General features: G+C 38.7%; 1 protein-coding gene across 13 annotated transcripts in view; it reads left to right on the top strand.

The window, feature by feature from the left end:
* The window catches only part of ROBO2 (roundabout guidance receptor 2), an 847,836-nt gene that overhangs the window by 709,845 nt on the left and 121,910 nt on the right, over positions 1-16,081 (top strand). For all 13 annotated transcript variants that reach the window (XM_033051267.2, XM_033051273.2, XM_033051269.2 and 10 more), the window contains exon 5: positions 3,375-3,513. In XM_033051267.2, coding sequence (XP_032907158.1) covers positions 3,375-3,513 — 139 coding nt within the window. The remainder of the gene's footprint in view (positions 1-3,374; positions 3,514-16,081) is intronic.

Here is a 16,081-nt window from a genome sequence, read left to right as displayed (position 1 = left end):
GCAGCAGTTGGTGGTATTTACATGGCCTCGCTAACTGGGCTCTGTCCTTACATACCTATTAATTTTCTAGCAACTTCTTAAATGTTTTTGAAAATATACAGTTTTAGAAGCTGATGTGAAACAAACGTGTCTATTCTCCTAAATTGCCTTGATGTGGAATCCAGTGATTTATCTAATGACCTCAGGGCCATTTACTTTCTCCTCAGCTGGGTTCTCCTCAAAATGTGACAGGAATTTATTTTCTCATCTCCTGGATAGGAGAATTTACAGCCACAAATAGCAAAATCATAAGTATGCACATTCTAATCCCTTGGCTGTTTACACACAGCTTTTTTAAACCTAAAATTATTTTTGTATGCAGAGGAAGTCAGTGTACAGACACACTCAGAGTTGTTTAAATTCAATGGGGATGAACCAGGGCCTCTAAATCACCAATTAGAGTGCTGATCTGGATCTGAATTTCTTACTTTAGGATCATGTCTTGAAAAAAAAATACTGAAATGAAGAGAGTGCTGTGTATGAGATGAGAGCAGGAGTTGGTCTAAGCTCTTCTTAGGAAAGAAGTTGTGAAAAAGATGCAGTTGAAAACTCGCAGAATTAGTATTAAAGAGTATTAAAATTTTCCAGTCCAGATTCACGTAATTACAGATGGGCCAAGTACATTACTTGGCATTAGGATTTTTTATTTTTTTAATAAGTTTATCAAATTAAAATGGCTTTATCCAAAATTTTTCATGCCTAATTGGAAAACTGATTTTAGTTGACAAAATTAAATTAAATGGACGAAATAATTTACTCTTCTCTAAGAATATTGAAGTTTTTGCAGCTTAGAGGCAAAGGGATAATTGGAGTGAAATGGGCAGGAATAAGAACAATGGAGGAAGTTTTTTGTCCTGAGAAGTGCAGGTGTCTCATACTGAATATCAGGTACCTAAAATATGTTGGGAATAGCTACACTATGCCAGAGATTTTTTTTTTGTCCAGAGGATTGTCACTAAATTTAGCCAAATGTGCATCTGCCTATAAAAATCACTAATGGATTCATCCATTCATACACCAGAGAACCCATGAATGCAGATCTGGGCAGCATTTTCACTGTGTTCTTGCTGCTGTCACTCTCCTGGGAGGGTCCTTGGTACTTCAGCTGACTTTTCTTGTGTTAAGTTTGTGGATGGGCTGTATTTGGGTGACCTGGGAAAAGGAGCTCCTGTTCAAGTGTAGACCAAACACTCAGTGGAGAAGAGTCCATTTGCTCTGAGGGAGCAAAGAAGGGAGAGGCATGGATAGTTGGAAGGGGAATTGGACTTGTGAACTTGCTGGATTCCAGGTGTGAAAAGTGATATTTCTGGACTAAAAAAAAAGAGAAAATGACTAAGAAAACAGTCAGCAGCTGGATATGGCTTGTACATAGACTTGAAATGGGAAATTATAAAGATTTCAATATAAGCAGAGAGGGTAGAAATGAATTTACTTGCCCAAACATTGCTGGAATCTGCAGATCCTGGGCAGGAATAGGAATAGGACAAAAGCAATGGCTTGGGGAGAAGAATCTTTGCCCGTTAGACATGCTTTTATCTCTGTCATCTGGAAAAGTGCTATAGATTCTTGAGCATGTCTATTCTTCTGCTGACAAAATATGTTTTCCCCTGCCAATAGGTTTCCCTGCTAATAAGGAATTCCTGTGTGATGCTGTCACTCATTTACATAATTACTAACAGGTGGTTTTGTGTTCCTCATTTTCTGACTGATATTCAGATTTGTAAAAGTGGTGAACACTTTTTTTTGTCTGCAGTTGAATTAATGGAAGCTGAGCTTTGAGCACACAAAATTAAAGCTTCATTTCCACCCAACCCCCCACAACTCCTAAAAAAAAAAAAAAAAAAAAAAAAAAATTGTCAGTTTTGTGGCTCAGGTTGAACATCAAAATTTAGCAGATACTTTTTACCTTGCCTTCTAAGATCTCTGTCTTATCTCAGAGAGGAGCTATGAAAATAAGTGAGGTGATTATAAAGCATTAAGATAGGTGTAATAGAGGTCATGAGGAAATTAATAATTCTGATTTTGAAGTGCAGCTTGAGTAGCAAGACAGGGGCCACTCTCTAAACAGTACAACTAAAGCAAAATATTAAACACCTGCTCATTAAATGAATGCCAAAAATCTGGAGATGTTTGGGGAAAAAATAGTGTGTGATCATATAATTGCAACCAGTCCATAAGGCATCATAAACTGAAAGGAAGTGATTAAAAGATGTGCAGACAGCCTTAATTCTGTCAGTAAATGTGGCCTGCTTGATTTTTCAACCTTAGTAATGTTCTTTTAACTTTTTTTTTAAATTAATTGCATATAATAATCATGCATAACAAACCTATAAAATTAGCTCTGTAGTTATCAAGACAAACTGCCTGAGTCAGAATCTGGTATTGCTTGCATCTGTGTGAATTCTGAGCAATTTTTCTAAGTGACATCATATCCCTTAACTTGCTGAGAGTGAAATGTGAAACATAGTGTGTAACCAGTTTTAAATGTCTTTATGATAAATCCCTGTCTTGAGTGAAAATACTGTTTCATATAAACCCACCCTTATAATGGTTTGACTAGCATAAATAATTTATGACAATAAAAGTGTGGTATGGCTGAGAGAACAGAAAAAAAAAAAATTGTGTCATCCAAAGGCAACTTGAAAACTATCCCCAGTGACATCCTTTCAAATGAAATTACCGGTACTTGGATTTTGTACCAGTATAACTGAGATCAGATTGTGGCTCTGCATCTGGGTTTTAAGCAGGCCTGTACAGCATTATGGTGATTAATACTATTTGTAGCTGTGCAGCCTAACATAACAAGGGTAAACAGAAGTTATTGTTCAGACCTTAATTTGGTTTTCCATGGTGAAGTTGGCGATGGGGATCAGGAAAGCTCTGTCCTGGACACGACAATTCACAATTGCCTGAGGTGTGTAACAAGGAGTCTGAATTTTCTCTGAAGCATCAAGATATTGATCACTGCCAAAGACAGGCTGATTTTGTTGGCAGCTCATACAGTGCTGCAGCAGGAGCTCCCGGCTCAGATTCCAGATGTGCAGAGCCACAGCTTTTCCAGGGAAGGGCATGGCCTCAGAGCCCTCTCCACTGCCTGGCAAGTGGCTGGTCAGTCCTGGCACAGGCTGCCTTCTGGTGGCTCTTGCTGGAGGATGGGATGGGACAGCCCCTACCTCTCCAGCCTGGCAACCCTCTTCCTGGCATCTTTATGCACATCATCAGTTCCACTTGTCTGAATTTGTTTGGCGACTGGGTAAGCAACAAGATGCCGCAAAGTCAGAAAGGGTTCGTTTCAGCCCTGTGACTCACTGTGGAATTTTAATGTCTCTTTCTAGAGCGACCCACGTTTCTCAGGCGACCGATCAACCAAGTGGTGCTGGAGGAGGAGCCCGTGGATTTCCGGTGCCAGGTGCAGGGGGATCCCACACCCACAGTCCGGTGGAAGAAGGATGATGCAGACTTACCAAGAGGAAGGTGAGAGCCACGTTTGCTTTTAGATTTCAATTGCTGCACAATGCTGGAATCCATCCCTACTGCTAAGAGTTTGTTCTTTGACATTGTGTCCATGATTTATTTCTCACATTGCTGCTCTTTTTGGCACTGCAAATCTTGTTCCACAGGCAGCTGTGCAGGGAAACCCAACCTGGGTGAATTGTCCAGGTAATGGATTCCTGTGGAGGAAAGAAAAGTGATGTGTAGGTGTTGTGAGCACATGGGTATTCAGTGAATTTATTGGAGACAGTAAAGATGTTTTAGGACTGTAATGGTGATAGTAGCCCTCAGAATGATGTGCTGATACCAAGAGGGAGAAAACTTGGCAGGAAAGTTGCTCTGTTGCACTGGCAAGGTGAATTACAAGCAGAGCATAGTGGGCTTTGCTGGCTCCTCAGTTTGTGTCTATTAAGTCTTGGAGAGAAACTTTCCTCTTGAGGAAACAAAAAGCCAGACTAGCAGAAGTGTAAAGCAGAGTTGAAATCTGGAACAGGCCCCCTGTGTTCAAGAAAGATTAATTTAGTCTGGAACAAACAAGGAGAAAATTTTAGTGAGCAGGGGAAGGGAGTCTCTCCTGCTAAAGGGTTTTAAATTAGTTTGGCTCCTTTCAACTAACAGAGCAGTGTTAGGTCCTCATTTTCTGGAACTCTTTATTGTTTTGATGCTGAATCATTATTTCATTAAAAAATCTCAACATGGAAATAGCTCTGGGAAGAGGAATTAGAACCCAGGTCTCCACAACCAATCAAGTCCTTCTGGCACTATGAGTCCTGATTTATTTTTCATAGTTTTAATTTTAGCAGTAGACACTAATAGTGCCTCTTTCCCCCCACCATAGCTAATATTTTCCATCAGTTGAATATACTAATGGAAAAATACATAATCTAGAAAAAACATTTCTATGTAAGTTAGATACATATGTGTGTATTTATCTGTACTATTAAAAAAAAATTCATTTTCTTGCAATTAAAGCAAATGGATGGATAAGAAAGTTATGGTACCAAAATTTTATAAATTAGGAAAGAATGTCAAAATGATTCCTCCTTGTTGTAATTGAGGGTTTTTTGTTTTTTTTTAAGTAAAAGACAAATTCCATTTTAGCTTCTAAGCTCCTGTATTTTAAGTGTTTTTACATCTACAATAAAATATAAAACCCTCAAGGATTTCCCTTTGTTATTCTTCCTACATGCATAAATACTTCTGAGCAGATCTCTGAGCTATTTATCTTATGATTTTCAATATAAATTTCCTGTTTCTACAGCTAACAATGTTCTTTGCACATCTGTCTGTTTTCATTTTTTCAATAATTTCATTTTGGCTTCATCCCTAGATTGCAAGACAATTATAGTAGGTACCTGTTTCAACAGTTACTGCAGATTTTTAAATGTGTCTATTGTTGATTCAGCTTTCAAAAGTGTCTAGTTTGATGATAGCAAAGTGGGACAAACTGAATTTTTGTATGCATTTTTTTTCTGTAATTTGCTCCTGGCGAATGCCAGAATCCATGATGGTGGATCCATAGTCTTTCAGAAATACTTGTCTGTTTTTCTCCCTTACTTTGTTTTAGTTTTTTTAGTGATAGAGTTCATGTGAAAGCAAAGAGAAAATTAATCCCAGTGATTTCTGGGGACGAGTGTGAACAGTATTTTTGCACCGACTGGTGTGTTGAGTAGTAATTGGAAAATAATTTCAGGCTGTTAAAGTCCTAATTATAAAGGTCCCTGATGGACTGTAAGCATCTCCAGTTGCAATTGGATTAAATGAGAAAAAAACCCAACTTCTAAAGAAATTTCTATGTTTGAAAACATGACTCTTTATTAAAAAAAATAATCTGGCTATTTGTCAAATTGTCTGTGTAATTGCCTAGGAGTATATAGATTACTATGCTTCAAATATGAGAATAGACAGTTTATTCTGATGGTGCAAAACTTCATTCCCAATTTTATTTGTTTTGAACTGTTGATCTAAACCAACTAGGATAGTCTGTATTTTGAATTTAAAACCTTAAAGTGCTTCTTGGGAGTAGCAGTTTTTAAAATGCCTAGAAAACATTTGTCTCACTAGTGGTCAAAGGAAGTTATTTATCAACATCTTGTACACCTGACCTGAGATTTCAGACTGTGATCTATGTCATGGATCTCCTCTGTGTATGACTGGGCAGGAATTAAAAAAATTATAAATACTAGGTGAAAACAGTAGTGTGAGTAACGTATGATAACTGTTTTCATACTTCTTTTGCACAATTGTGATAAAGAATTATTTATCTTCTTCACTGCTTAAAATTCTTGTTAGAACCTAAATTGGTCCCAGGAAATTAATATCTTGTCGATTTAAATGTTGATACTGCACCAACAGGGAGAATCAAAGCATGGTGTGAAGTCTGGCATGTGTAAAGCCTTTTTCCAAAAGCTGTCCACTTCAAATCAGTCACCCAAGACTGAAATGCATTGTGAATCAAAGGTAGAGGCACATGGTGTATATTTTATTTTAATTGCTCTAAAAATTCAACCTCACACCACAACTTCCCCAATACACAAGGGGTGGGGAATAGTTAATCAAGTATGACTCATGTCAAACTACTGGAGGTGAACAGAATGTTGTGGGGTCACCAGTCCTCTGCCTTTGGCTCCAGTGTGAGGTTCACTATTCCATTAATAGGGTTTTTTCCTCACTGTAAGTGGCACAAGGAAATGGCACAAAGATTGTGTCAAAGTGATTCAGACAATTGTGGCCATGCATAATGATTATGACCTACTGAAAATTAAATAAAATTTGTCTTTATGCATTGAATTCTTTTTCCAGACACATGGTCAGGTATCTTTGCCTTTGATGTCTGCTCAGCAGAAATAGGGATTATACTTTCATTCTAAGGAGGTGATGGTCTCTTGTGTGGTGGGAGCTCAATATGGCCTGGATCAACTTTTCATTCATCTACATTTTAGTCCTGGTAATAGGAAGAAAATGACATTATTTGAGAGCCTACAGTATGAGAGTGGCAGATCTATGACTAGCAATTTAATAACATTTGAATAAGGTTTGTACAGTGTTTCATGTCTTCAAATTTCCTAGCGAAGCTGAGGAGAGCAGCTGCATGGTCTGTAATTATATAGCAAGTAATAAGTACTTTTTTTTTTTAGGAAGTGAAGAGATTTTCAATTACAAGTCAAAATTTATGACACACTATAATAACTGTTTAAACCTTTTATACAGAAGAAGTTAGCAGTGCCAGCTCTTCGGGAGAGTGAGGTTAGCTCAGCAAATGCATTTTTCAGTTGCCTTAAAAATGACTGAGTAGCAATCACATAGGCCTTTTTTTTATATTCCAGCCCAGAACAGCTGTTTTAGCTCAGTAAATACATCTTTAATGAAATTACAACCTGCTCTTTTAAGTTGCATTTACAGGCGCTGCCTGATTAGATGGATATTGTACTAGAGATGAAAAGTGGCAACTGCACCAGCAGGAAGAGGTATTTGTTTTATGTGCCACCCACACAATGGGAGTGTGGGCAGAAAAACCAAGAGTGATGCTTCAGAAGGAAAGTGGTGTGTAGTTTACACAAGGTATATTGCTAAGTGTTAAGAGATTGTGGGTTATTACATGAAACCGAGCAGTGCCACACAGCAGTGAAAACCACAAACAGCACAGTAAGCGTTCTTATTTGCTAGAGATTAGTAACAGTCATTAAAAATTATTTGAGAATAAGCATTATTAAAGCACAGTTAGTGTATTCTAAGATATGTGCTAGCTGCAACACCACAAGCCTGTGTAGGTGTTAGTTTTGCTATGTTTTTAAAACTGGACACTTTTTTTTTTGCATATGCATAGTCTGGTCAGAAATGCTGTCTGTCGCACTTCTGATAGAGTTCAATGAAAAAACCCACCTCTAATTTCATTGCTTTCCTCCATGGCTTCTTGTAAGCCCAAAACTAGGAGTTATAACATGATATTTTAAAAATATCTTACTGTCTTCCAGATGGAAATCTTTGAAATGGATTTAAACACAGCTGACAGCAAACCTAATGAACTAAGAAAAACTGGATTTTTAAAGAGGAGATCCAGAAAGAGCCTGATAGCCTGAGAAGTTTTGCATTTGTATTGCTCCATTTTGATGGGTTGACCCTGCCTGGATGTCAAGTGTCCCCCAAAACCTTTCTGTTCTTCCTTCGCAACTGAACAGGGGGCAGAAAATACAATGAAAGGCTCATGGGTCAAAATAAGAATGGGGAGAAATCACTCATCAGTTAAAACAGACAGAACAGGGCAAAACAGACTCAATATGGAGAAAAATTAGTTCAGTTTATTATCAATCCAATCAGAATAGAATAATGAGAAATAGAACCAAATCTTTAAAAAGTTCATCACACTTTGTCACTGCTTTCTCCACATGGAGAGGAGTTTGGTCCTATGCCTGGAGTTCCTCCTCCCCTGCTTCTTCACTGACCTTGATGTCTGCAGAGCTGTTCTCTCTCATGAGAGCTTTGGGGGGAACCTTGCACATACCCACCACATCATGACCGCAAGATAAGGCTCTGTAAGCAAGAGAGACAGTCATTTTTAGGAATAAACAGTGGTGCTCCATAATTCCATTTATATTCTCTGGATAGTATATTGAGGTATTTAACTCCAGCCCCCTCTAGATACAACCAAGGGGAGAATGACCTTTCAATGAAATATGAGTTAATAACACTGCAGCCCTGTGTGCTTTGTTCGAGTTAATATCTGTGCAGATTGTAACAAAATGCAGTCTAATGTGTATTGAAAATTAATTAGAGTAAAGAGTGTGTTTTAGTAGTGCAGTGAATATAATCTTTGGTTACATCAGCAAATTTCTATTGCAATTAATAACAATTAACAGTTTTAAATAAAGGGTCAGGGGAAAATGATGTTTTTTCATATTAGCTACATCACATGTACTATTTGTCATCTCTGGTTATATCCTGTATGATTTACATGCCCATCTCTTTTTTCCTTAAGCTAAAGCATTAAGGAGAGATTAGTCCCTTTGTGAGAAGCATAGGGGAGAAGATTGGATGCTCTTAATAGCTTGTCAAAAAGAGACAGTGAAAGAAAAGAGGTTTAATATGGTATTTGTATCCTTACATACATCTGGAGGCAGGAGAGGAGGTTTGCAGAGGATGTTTCTGTAGATGTCTGGCACAGAGAGGGCTACTCTGTAACTTACAGAGTCCATGGGGCACAAGTGAACACTGGCAGATCTCAACCAAGTGCAGCACAAGCATCTTTTCAGCTGTTATATCCAACCATTTGAGGAAACTTCTGTAAAATCAGAGATACCATTTAGAGATAGAGAGGTGGTGGGAGGTAAAATGGATGCAGGGGTTGGTTAATTTTTGTGTATCCAGCATCAAGACGATGTATCCTAGTGATGGTGGTGTGCCCCTCCTGTAGCACTTTTTGTTGAGTATCTCTCTTCTCTGATTCCTATTTTGCCTGTCACTGATCCCTTCCCTTTGCAAGTGGAAACATATTCCTTACAGTGTATGAGGACTACATGCCCAAGTGAATGGCTAAATGAGAGCATTTTTTTTACATTTTAAATCCTTCAAAACTTGACATTGAATAAAGTCCTATAATTGCATTGTCCCACAGTTACCCCAGAGGTTTTTAGTCTAACCCAGCAGTTGCCTGCCATTCCATTTGTCTGAAATATTAAATGCTGTGAGCAAAAGGGGTAGATGTGTGGCTTTGCTAGACTGATCAGCAGAGAAACAGTTAATAACGTTGACATTTAAATTGGCTTCATGTTAAGTGTCAGATCTCACCACAGAGCTGAAGAAGAGCTATTGTTTCAGCCAGTCTGTTTGCAGATTCATGGAAATACTCTCCAGTTGCTTACATAAGGGTCAAGGTTGGAAAAATAGCTTTACAACTCCATGGACAGCAACCATAAAGGAATTGTGTCAACTAGCACTCCTGCCTGCATGTTTTCTCTTTATGCTGTGTGAACTATTGGTGATCTATGAAGTGATCACAGACAGTGCACTAGAAGCAGTATTGTCACAGGAGAATGTTCTTATTTCTTTTTATTCTTCCTTATTCTGCAGCCTAAATAAGTTAAATTTCAGAGAATTAATGAAGTCGCTGGAAGAGTTCAGGAATAAAAATTAATGCCAGTTGTAGCAGCCTTCAAACATGGGTTTATCTGAATTTTCCACTCACAGAAGGCTGCTGTAAAAAATTGTCTTGCAGGAAGGAGACACAGTGAAATTTAATGTAGGATTTCATTCAAAATGCTCCTACTAGTGCTCTAAATATTTCTTTAGTATTAAAAAAAGCAAAGTATACTAAGTAAAAGCTTAGTAATCACATGGTTTGTATACTATATTTATAAAGTTTAGAATATTAAGGTAGCCTTCTTTCTATTCTCAGTTTATTAAAACCATTAAAATAATAGAATTAAAAAGTAAAGATTGTTAACTATGCATTTTTTTTTCCGTGAAAGCCTCAGGAAAACAGGGAGGAGGAAGCTGTTAGTTATATTCAAGTGGGAGTAAGATTCAAGAGCTCTAACCACTGATGCTTCTGGAATGTCTGGCCTGCAGGGATTTCTTCTCCTTTAACACATTCCATCTCTTCGTGGGATACAAAACTTGTCATCTGAGTTTAAAAAGAATTAACTTACACTGTCAGTGAAAACACTTCAATGGTAAAGTTTATGGTGAAAACACTTCAATGCTAAAAATTATTTCAAGTTGCTATCAGTAAGTTCTATGTTGATAATGGCTTAACTAGCAAAATGTACTCTTTAAGAATATGACTTCTGGCTCAACTGAAGTATTGAAGGCATTACAACATTAACATGACTTCATCTTTAATTACCACTTCAAGGCTGGCTACTGATTCAAAAAAGAGATTAGAAAATATTTCATTTCTCTAAAAGTTTATGGAAATCTTTCATGTGCTTTAGGCAAATAATAATAAATAGGCAAATACAAATTCAGTTTATTTCCAACTACTCATGATCTGTGTGCTAATGTCAGAAAAATGTGTCAAGCCAAGTTTAGTGGGTGCATGATGCCAGTCTGGGCTCAGATCTTCTTACTTTGTTCCAGTCCTTGCAGTAAAATTTCAATTTTTCAAAAGCTGAAATGGATGAAACAAGATAACTCTGAGCATCAAGGGTACTTTTCTGAGGGATGAATTTATGTCATAGGCATTAATAATATAAATCTCCCCAAGTGCCTGACAAATGTGTCTCATCTGTGAGGCAAAGGACTACTTCTGGTGACGGGAGGATAGGTCTCCCTGCCAAATGATTACAAGGTCTCTTAGATCATCTTCCACCAACGCTCCAGTTTTTGAAATGTGGAGCTCTGTCTGCGACTAAAATCAAATCAGAAGCCCATCTTGGGTAATTATCATGTGGTAATTCCCTATGAGTACACTCCCATGTGCAAACAGAGATGTAGAGGTAAAGGATGGAACCTGCATAAGTTTAGATAGGATTTACCGAGTCATTGATTCCCACACATGCATTTTGTTCTTAAATTCTGTTTGTTTCCAAAATTATTTCAAAGAGAATCAAAATCCAGTCTCAGTTTTCTTTCTTGGTCCTCTTCTGACCGCATGGCTCCTGATTTTGTAAGAGACTACACATTTTGATGTGCAGTCACATCTGTCTGCATGTAAGAGCAGTGCTATGGAGTGCAATGCTTCTGGATAATTTGGAAAACACTATTTCCTTGGACACAGGTATGGTTTCCCAATGTTGTCCCGGTAACTGTAACAGCTATACACGTATTTGATGATACTTAGATCATTTTATTGAATGCCTTGCTTTAAAACATGGTGCAGTGTGGGTTTCTGGTTTATATTATTGCAATTGAGAATGTCTACTCTAACAGACAGAAATGATCTGCTGATCACAACCCATATGAGGATTTGGACTAAAGCAGAACCTGTGTCAGCATAATTGATGAAAAATCCTGATACTGAACAGTGACCTGTCACACAACTCTTCTCTTAGTTTGTTGTATAGAATAAGGAAATATGGAATACATAAACCCTTGTATGTGACAGCTTGCAAATATGCATCACAGAAAGAAATTCAAAGTAATAGAACGTTGTCTTCTGCCTTTCTCTGGCATGAAAAAATAAATGGGTATCTGGACATGTAGGTGTGAGGAGTAGCCATCCTGTCAGCACCTTGGAGATAGCTCCCTGGTAGCTCAATTTATCATGGCTGTAAGCAGTGTCTTAGAGCCACCCAGCAAAAATCAGCTTTTGATTTCAGGGGCACAACAGAATAATTTGAGACTAGTGCACTCAAATATATCCCTAACTGTCACTGATTCAGGCTTTGCTGGAGAAAGAATACATGACACTCCTATACCTTTCTCCCAGAAAGCTGTTACCCATATAGGTTTGGGCTTTTTTCTCCTTCCACTTACCAGTGCATGGGATGGAAGTGAAAAAAACTCAACTTGTGTCAGATATGCATTGCCAGTGGGCATGGAAGCTCTCCCTTCTGCTGCTGGATCACACAAGCCTGAAGCAGGTAACAGCTCACTCTTCCCATCTCTCTGCAGCTTCCCTCTGGCTCCCTCCATCTGGCACAGGGAGAGCAGGAGCCAGTGAAAAGCTGTGGCACTATGCTGGGAGCTGAAGTGCCAGCACCACAAAACAGAAGTGGAGACAGAAGCTTAAGCCTCCTTAACTACCTCCTGTTTACCCTGGTTTTGGCCAGTAGCATCTCTCTATTTGGGCTCCCTAATCATCGATGTTGTGAGCAATCTTGAAGCTTTGTGCATGTTCTGCAAAATAGTCTGGCAAACAGGCAAAAGAAAATAGAGCAAAGTCATTTTTGTGCCATCTCTTAAAAAAAAAAAAAGAAAAGGCAAGCCTACATTGCGTACATACAAAGATTCTAATTTATTATTTAATAATTTTTATTTACAAGAATGTTTTAGATGAAAATATATACCTGGCATAAATTAATGCAAATTTTTTGAGGCTAGTGGCATCAGTCTTTAACAGTTTAAATGTGACTTTTTCCTCTTGCAATATCCCTTTAGCAAGAAATAAGACTTCTTGAGTTGGATTTGTTGAGTTCAGTAGTGCATTCTGTGAAGTTTAAAATACACTGCTAAAGCAAGTACATCCTTGTATTACCAGTTAGGCCTACTTGGATATTTATGAATGTAATGACTGCAGCTGCATTTTTGCTATCTGTGCATGTTAAAAACAAAAGAGGTGCATTTTTCTTTATGCATAGCTGCATGCACATTTTGGAAAATATAGAAACGAGGGGTTTCTGTAAAACACTGTGGAAAAATTATATCAAATGCAAAAAACCCCAAAAAATATTTTTAAATATATCTAACTTCAGTAAATTTTTCTCTCTTTATTTTTTTATTTGCTAATCATGAGGAAGATTGATGGCTGAGTATGAACAGATACACTTCCAAATGCGAGGAAAAAAATTCCAACTGTGACAAAACCAGTTCAATTCAAGTTTATTCTTAGATGCTTAAGTTAACACATGAATTCAACCTCAGTACATTAATTTGTGATACTTAAAAACAGTTAATGTGTTTTGTTTTATTTGCTGTTTGGCTGAGCAGATGGTAATGGTTTTGACACAATTCGTTTTTTTATTTTTCTTCTTTTCTTTTCTTGAAAAAGACAAGGCTCTTTTCCCACTTTGTCACAGCTGGTTACCAATCAATCTCAATTCACAGTACAGTGATGATAGCACATGTTGTTCAGGGGCCAAATCTGATTGGGTTGCATTTTCAGCAGTGTTTCATATCAAAAAAAATTTGTGTCTGTATGGCAGTGACTGTCAGCACACTATTGTACAACTGTCATTAATCAGAACTAGCAACAATGAATGCATTCATATGTGCCAGAGACTGCCAGATTTCACTCAAAATCACCCAATTTCTATTAGAATATCCTCACCAGCAGTGTTTTCTCATGTGCCTCTTGTTTTTCTCTTTCTTTTTTCCTTGCCAGTCCCCTGCCAGCCCCTTCCTTTCCACTTAATTAAAGGCAGACCTGCTCTATTTCTTGTAGAACAGAAATTATGTAACGTGGTGCCCAAAAGTGGCTGGTTTATATCTGGCACAGACTGACTGGCTGTTCAAGAGACCTCTCCCAGCTCAATCTGATGGCTGGAGTCTAAGCTGAACCAAAAGGTTAAGCTCCTCCAAATGTTTAACAAAGAGAAGTAGTTAAAATCAATTTGATGTCCATAAACATGTGAAACTGATGTCTGACGCCATGTGGTTTTAGCACAATGTTGCATTAATTGGCTAGGAGTCAGCAATATTTGGGCAATATGTCACAAGTTGTTTCTTGACACTGCACATATTTTTGAAGACAGAGCCTTCTTCATGTACTGCAATGTTAAGGAGCAATTTAACCAGTCCACCCTGGTTTTTTTTGCCATTCCATTGTCAATCCAGGAACCTGGTAAATGCTCTCTCTGATTGGTATTAGCAGAGAGGACCCTGATCCTCATTCCCAAGTGTTCAGGAGCACTAATCCAGATGAGAGTGAACTTCCACAGAAAATGAGGCATCTTGCTATGGGGATTTGAGGCTCTAGGACAGAGAGGGGACAGAGCACTGTTCAAGGCTGAGCAGGTGGATGCTTGAGAAATCCATAAGATTTTCAGTCTTCCTTCCTTGTTATTTTGTTTGTGCTGCTGTGGGTCAGGCTAAAAGCCAGTTTTCCTCCTTTCTCCTTCCTGCCTGCTTCATCTGCCAAAGCTCTCCCCTGAACTGTGGTGGCTTCTGGGCGCAGTGCGGGTGGAACAGATGACTGACGGGCAGCATATCAGTACTGCAGGACAGCAGATGGTTCTGACGCCCCACGGGTCCATCCACGTGTGAATCCAATGGCTGGATGGCACCTTCTGTCAGGGTGGTCTGAAAGCATGGCCTGTTGGAGGAGCAGACTGGGAGACATGAGCCTGTCCTCCAAGTAATCGTTAACTGGACCATGCCAGGGACGTGTTTACACCACCCTCCCTTTGGTGACCCGAGTGGGAGCTGGTGGCTGCTCCCACCACCCTGCGTCCTGGCATGCCATGCAGCTGGCTCCTGCGCCCAGCAGCCTTGGCACAGTGTGCATGATTGGCAGGTGCAGGGATAAAGGCTGCCACAGCCTCCCAGGCAGCTGGCTGGCATGCCGGCACCAGCACATCCGTGACAGGAAGCAGAGTGAGTCAGCTGCAGCCCCCAGCACGCTGGAGCTCCCTGTCCCAGCCTGCCTGCATCCCACTCAGATACATCCTCACTCAGATACGGTCCTGCTGCCTGGCTGCTTGGCTCTCGGCAGCACTGAGTGAAACACAGGGATGTTATCTGTTGTATGAAAAAAATAAAAAATCAGTTACATAGATGGCTAATTGCTGCCCAGCTTTATAGGCCTGGTTCCGATACTCAATTCATATTTATGTTACAACTGGTCTTAGTTTTCTCATCATACAGGAGCTTAATGCAAATTAATATTTTCAGTCTCCTAGAGCTGGCCTCATGTCAAGAAAATATGCATTTGCTCTTGTCTGCAGCTCTGCAGTCACCAAAGACAAATAGCTGCTCCATCATTGTGGGATAATGTTGTAATATTCTTGAGATTTTTAAAGAGGACAATTTGCCTTTTCTGTCTTATGAAAACAGTGATTTTTATTTGCCACTGACTAATACAGCACAGCGTGCAAAATGACATAATTTGTGAGCAATCTAGAAGAAATGTTCTTTAGCTGCATGTGGCTGTTGAATGTAGTTGTAATAGATGTCTAGTTCTCCAGAAAGTGCATATTAAGTTCTCTAACATCTTAACTACCTGCCCCTCACCACTACCAATGGCATTATGCTGGCAAAAAAATTATCTCTACAAGTTTCTAAAGTTTGCCATGGCATCTACTTTCTTATTCTTCCTCTTGGCATATCTCTTACTAACAAGTTAAATCTGAGGTACTGCATATACATAAAATTAAGTGTAACTCCTAAGGAAATGGGTATTATGGGTGTTTATGTGAACTCTAACAGAATGGTTAGCCTCAAATTCATCTTTATTAAATTATTTCTTGCTAATTGATAGAATCTACTGAATATAGAGAGAAGTTATGTTGTGGTGAGTGTGAAAGGATGTCTTGACTGCTCTTTGTTCTTGGAATTGCTAGGAATGCTCTAATTGATGTTATGAGCTTAGTTAAACCTAACAGAAATTTAAATATTTCACCATATGGGATCTTTGAGTTAGGATGCTTTGAAGTCTGCTAGCACATGGTGCTGCCTCTACAAACCTATGCTGGATGAATCAATAGCAATGTACATTATATACACAAGAAAAAGTTATCTTTCACATTCCCAAAAGATCAAAAAATGCTCACAGAGCCTGAAACATTCCGCTGATTAGTTGCATTGCATCCTTATTCATCCAAACATTTAAGGGTGCTCTTCCGTACGATTTTATGTGTTTCCTCTATCAGTCTAAAAGGTCTTTACTGCATAATAATAAAAAAAAAGGTAAATGAGTCCTTCTAAAATTATGTCAGGACTGTGTGTACAGTGAGAA

This window comes from Catharus ustulatus, chromosome 2 (genome assembly GCF_009819885.2).
Source record: "Catharus ustulatus isolate bCatUst1 chromosome 2, bCatUst1.pri.v2, whole genome shotgun sequence".
Taxonomy (NCBI): domain Eukaryota; kingdom Metazoa; phylum Chordata; class Aves; order Passeriformes; family Turdidae; genus Catharus; species Catharus ustulatus.
Note: the sequence above shows the minus strand (reverse complement) of the source record. Positions and strands in the feature narration are given on the sequence as shown.